General features: G+C 38.4%; 1 protein-coding gene across 1 annotated transcript; it reads right to left on the minus strand.

Annotated features, from left to right (window-relative positions):
• Positions 1-428: 428 nt before the first annotated feature.
• mia (MIA SH3 domain containing) lies at positions 429-3,177 on the minus strand. The gene is made up of 4 exons (XM_015604800.3): positions 3,000-3,177; positions 2,185-2,318; positions 826-936; positions 429-734 (listed from the first exon to the last, which is right to left on the minus strand). The coding sequence occupies exons 1-4, from the start codon at positions 3,133-3,135 to the stop codon at positions 711-713; spliced, it is 405 nt and encodes a 134-aa protein (XP_015460286.1). The 5' UTR covers positions 3,136-3,177; the 3' UTR covers positions 429-710.
• Positions 3,178-6,129: the final 2,952 nt, after the last annotated feature.

A 6,129-nucleotide genomic window follows, 5' to 3' on the forward strand; every position in this document is an offset into this window, starting at 1 on the left:
AAAAATTCTGTCATATTTACAAATATATTATTTCTCAGGTGATATTTAGGTATGATTATTTAGCAATAAGTGATCAATCTCCTCTTAAAAATGTAAGCAGCACTATTTGTAAAAAGTGTATATAGACTTTAAACCCAGTAAATGACCGACAAACTACTGATAACAGGACAGTCCTTGATACAATGAATATGGTGCACAAAATTAAATTAAAGAGATTAAAACAAAACTACTTTTGTTCATCTGTATACATCTGTATACCATTATGCTGTGCATATAATTAATGTGTATTATCAATAAGTATATTGCAAAACTAAACAATAAAAACAATGTCAGTGTGTAAACATCACAGTACAACAGTATAAGAATAGTGTAGCAATACCGTATATCACCCAGCACTTAGCAGTAGTTAATAAGACAAGTAACAATCAAGATTTTTTTTTTATAGCAGCTTATGTTTATTGCAGACTAAACAGTATTAACCACTATCTTTTGCTAAGCTGTTAGATCTGATTTATAATGTTTTCATTCTTTTGGTTTGTTTGAGTAAATGAGTTTTCACTCAATGTAAAGCTGGTATTTGACTTTTAGCTGTTTCAAAGCCTAACTAGCCAATGTGACTGAAAGACAACCTACAGCAGAGCTTGTAAAGTGCAAGAGAAGAATGCAGACATGTTCACTTTCATGAATGAAATCTTCAAAGTCTCAGAGTCTCAGGGGCAGTAGAAATCCCATTTCTGGAGAAAAAGAACATCACATTTGGTTTTCATTTTCACACATATTTATGTCTGTTTAAAAAAATACTAAACAAAGCCTTTAAATACTCACATCAGTTTTCACCAACACTTCAGCCGGCATTAGAGCATGGGTCTCCTCAACAATGCTGCTGGGAAAATGGCCTAGACGAGCCTCTTGCTCACTGTAGTATGTGCCTTGCACCTGCAGCCACAGAGATTGTCAGTCAGTTTTAAGTCTTTTCTCAAAAGGGTTGGAAACATCTTGTTCTTAATAAAGTTGCTAAACAGGAGTATATGACATCGCCCCATTACTGCGCCCTCAGTAACACTACAATATTGTGGATGATCTGACAATATTTCGATATCGGTATTTATCGCGATAAGAAATGTTTCAATAACGGTGATATCATTTTTGTGATATATCGATATGTATTATTTACAGACATTATCCGCTCCGCACCTAAAACCCGCCCGCGATGAAACGAAACCGACCCTAACCGAGCGGATCTTAGCTCCGCTCCGCTCCGCACCTAAAACCCGCCCGTGATGAAACGAAACCGACCCTAACCGAGCGGATCTTAGCTCCGCACCTAAAACCCGCCCGCGATGAAGCGAAACTGACCCTAACCGAGCGGATCTCCGCTCCGCACCTAAAACCCGCCCGCGATGAAGCGAAACTGACCCTAACCGAGCGCATCTCCGCTCCGCACCTAAAACCCGCCCGCGATGAAACGAAACCGACATTAACCCGAACGGATCTCGGCTGCGCTCCGCTCCGCACCTAAAACCTCCCGCGATGAAACGAAACCGACCCTAACCCGCTCGTTTTCATCGCAGGAAATTTTAGATGAAGATTGAGCGGATAGTTGAGGGAGGCAGGTCTAATTCAGTGGTTCGGCTTTCAAAGGTTTGATAAACTTCAGACTTCATCTTGCTCCAAATTGTTCTGGAGAGTGGAGCCGACTAGCAACAGTAATACATCCTTTCCTCCACCTCAAGCAGTTTCACTACGTTATAAAAAGGAATTACCACCAGTGTACAGTGCAGTGGGTGGTTATGATTGTGAGCAGCAGCTTCTGGCTAGAATTATCCGTGAGAAAAGACAAGATATACTTAAGCAGAAATCTCATAAACGTGCAATGCAGGATGACCCATGTGCATATTACACAGGTAATGGCAAAAGTCAAGGGACACGATACCAGTTTCTGTCCAATGAGATTTCAGATGTGAAGTGTATTTATGAGCACCTGAACACATTTCATTAAACAGTATATCTACAGTATGTACCAGGTAGCCCATATTCATTAACTATAAACCTGCACTTACAAAGTCCACTTATATGGTAGACGTTCCAGATTAATCAACTCTGTGTACAGTCAGGTTTACACTGTTGTAAACACATGTCTGTGAAAAAGGGATTCCTCCTTTCATTTAACATTATGATACTCACACTGCCTGCCCAGTATAGGTTCCCCCGGTCCTTCAGCATGGCATACACATAGACGAGTTGGCCTTGGCGAATGGGAATGAAGCGGCAATCCTGTGGATAATAATCCTGAAGGGCTCTGGCAATGAGGATTGGATCTAGGGGACAAAAGAGCTCAAAATTAGGCACTTAAAGCACTTGATTATGTGGACAAAGCCTACAGAGAAATAATTCAAGATAAATAAGCTAAACCACGAGCATATTTTTCTTTAAAACTGAAAGCAGTAGTATTCCTGATTTGGAAAGTGCCAAAATATTCTAAAAAATTGGCATGAACATCCCTGCAGCATCTAATTAAACATCTAAAATTTATGTGGTCTGGTAGGTGTATTGAATGTAATTACTCTCTGTGTTCTGGCAGATTTTCATAAGTGAACATAAATGAACAAAATACAGGAAGATAACAGTTTACTCAAAAACAAAGTATTTTACAAAGCATTTGTTTTATATTAACCAGCATTAAAGGCACTCTTTCACATGCAATTACACATTCTCACCAGAGAGGTCTCTAAATCCCCAAAATGTACACACTGTCTCTTTAAACTTGAACCATGCCCACTTGAGATAAAATCTTATACTATTCGTTTTTACTTTTTGCAAAACTAAGAGTAAAAACTGCTTTGCAATAAGTAAAAAATACAGAAACACTGTATACATTAGATTATTGGCTAAACTATGCATGTAATGCAGTAGGGCTGTCTGAAAACATACATATCTGCTCTAATGTAAAGCAGCATTACACCAACATCTTTAGGTGCAGTAAACACGCAGTTACTCACGGCTGCATTCTGCATCAGCGCACAGCTTCTTGTCAGAAAGTTTAGGCATCTGCCTGCCAGCCTGTGTGGCTATGGGCAGCAGGCCACACAGCAACAGGATCAGTGACCAGTTAGCGTAGCCTCTCTCCATTGCCATGGCTCTGCTGCTCAATCTATGAAGGTTCTGCTGGAGTAAAGACTGTGGACAGAGGAGGGGCTTGAGTTGGGGCCCTACCCCCACTTCGCTCCCACAGTGTGGAGTAATGCCCAGAACTTCTCTTGGACAAAAAGTTATCTAGTAGGATAGTGTGAGGCCTGATCCTATTATATTACATTGTGCATATTTATTTTCTTTCTATAATCTGGGTTCTAATGTATCAAGATGACCACAAATCTTATTCTTAACGTGAAAACTTTTAGATCTCTCTTTAAATATTTGAATTCAATAAATTTGAAGAAGTAATAACTCTAAAAACCATAGATACTGTGGTTACATACCTTTTAGTTATAAGAAAATTGCAAGCAAAATCTGCGCAGTCCAGAGGCAAAAACATACATTACAACTCATTTGGTAGACCCACCCCCTTTTCCCAAAACAAGCATATCAGACTGCAGTTATAGCCAATATCAGACTTCCCTGCATATGGTGAGAGTCCTTCAATGAACAATAATACTATGATTACATAGCTAGTTGCCTGATAGCTTCACTACAATGTTAACCACTCCATGTAATGCAGACAGTTTCACATTTTTGTAAATGTAACCCTTTTTTCTTTTTAAAATATAGCAGAATTATGCTTTAAAATACATACATACATACAGTGATGGGCAGAGCTACACATCACACTGCAACCAGCCAACAGATGCTTAAGTTTTAAGAGACATCATCGCACTGACCATGCTTTTTTACAGCCAAATTTGAGAATATACCCTTATAGAGACCCATTTGCCCTTTTTATAAGAAAACTTAGAACTGGGGCTTTGGCTTTGATACATTGAATCTCTGCCATTGTATATATAACGTCTGCTTTCCAACATGTCATATGAAAACAACAGGTCCCCCAAATCAAGTTCCTCAGCGTCTGAAGGTGTCTTTTCCTGCCAAAAACACATGAACCAGTCTCATTCAGTGATTCTGGAGGGGAAAATATGTCAAGCGGAAAACAGGAAGTAGCAAGGTGAGTTCCACAGACTCCCTCTTGTAAGGTCAAGCTTGACCCTTCCTGACCTCACACCGACACACACACTCGCACCACTGTTTCCATAGAGAGGCACACGGCCAGTCCACACCTAGCTACAGAGTCTGGAGGCCGTGCCAGGAGCTGAACAAGACATCTTCTCACAGAGCACAAAATAAACAGAACGAGCTCTCAGAGGGAGCTGCTGTGGTTTTACTGAACATGTTTTAGTGGGGGAACACTTATTAATATGCAGTCCAGTCAGAATATTATGACCACCTCCTTGTTTCTACACATATTGTCTCCATCTTATCAGCTTCAGTGATTATATAGGATTTTTTTGTAATTCTATAATTACAGATTGTAGTCATTTTGTTCCTCTGCATACTATTATATATTTTTCACCCTGCTGTGTGGTGTGTTAGTGTGTTGCATTGGTATGAGCTGGAGTTTTTAGACACTGTGTCCACTCACTGTCTACCCTATTAGACCCACAGCCCACAAAATGCTGCCCACAGGACACTGTTGGATGAATATTTGTAGTTAGTGGGCTATTCTCAGTCCAAAAATTAGTTCCGTGCCTTCAATACTGGTATAAACTATGGGTATATCAGTATATTTATCATTCTAAACATTTGTACCAGGAATACATCATAGAAAGCATTATTACCACCAACAGTGGAAAGCAGCACACTGAATGGTAATGATTCTGAACGGTGACATCTGGATATAATTGTCCAGGCAAACAGAAAATGACTCTGGTAGACATCACATCCACATACAATCTAGGAGCCCCCAGACTCATATGCCACAGGTCAGTGCTGCATTCTTTAGCTTCAATGGAACATAGCGAAAGTCATGGGACACAGTGCTATTTACAGTTGTCATGTCAGTGTATATACAAACATTTTTGTTTTCAAAAAGTAAAAAACATTTGGTTATTGTAATTTTGGTCGATTTCTACTGGCCCACAGTTTTGATACAGTGTAAAAAAAAAAAAAAACATTTTTAGTTCATGTTAAATGAGAAATTCAGTGTGAAATGGATTTGGATTTTTTTATAAAAAAAAAAAAACATGATAACGATTACGAACTTTTGTCAAATAGTCCACCTCCGTTCACCATCAGCACTTTCAAAATACAGAGCTTTAAGCTGAAGCTCCCAACTGGCTTACAGTGCTAGTGATAGGGGTAAAGCATTGTCCATGCACAGAAAGCACTATTCTTACACCGTTAAGAAACTCAAAGTAGCTCCACTGAGAACGTAGGCACTGAGAACTTTGAAATGGATGGGAAGTTTATTTAGAAAGATCGCCGGTTTGAATCCCATTCATGTAGCTCTGCCTCAGCTGCCGGCGCCCAGAGGGAGCACAATTGGCCTTGCTTCCTCCGGGTAGGTAGATGTCCAATGGCAGATCAAATTATTTTTTTTTTATTCATGTACATATATTTCCATATTTTATCATTATCTTACGTTCAGAAAATGCATTTTTGATATAAGTATATTTTTGTTGGGAATCTTATTGGGAATTTGTTCAATTATTCTCACTATGGCTGTAAAAAAAAAGTATACTTTGACCAGTGGCGCTCTAACATCTGACATATATTTTATATTTACATATATTTGCTGTCCAAGAAAAACAATTTTTCTCTATATTTTATTTTTTTTAATTGATATTAATTTACTACATCATTTGACCACAGCAGGTGTTTTTCACATTTTGTCAAAAAATGTTAGTATGAAAAGTACTTGGAATATACTTGGAATAAAAAGTAAAAAAAAAAAAAAAATCATGTGTCCTTTTTTAACTTTTGACATAACTGTGATGTATTTTCATGACAATTGGGACAAATGTAGTGCTCCCTACTTACTTGTAATATAATATGTTTTCATTGACTTCTACTTCTACTTAAGAAGGTTATTTACCTTTTTTCCTGTAACGTTGCCTCAGACTTTTTCAGAAATGTTTTGTT

Source organism: Astyanax mexicanus, chromosome 1 (assembly GCF_023375975.1).
Source record: "Astyanax mexicanus isolate ESR-SI-001 chromosome 1, AstMex3_surface, whole genome shotgun sequence".
Classification (NCBI taxonomy): Eukaryota; Metazoa; Chordata; class Actinopteri; order Characiformes; family Acestrorhamphidae; genus Astyanax; species Astyanax mexicanus.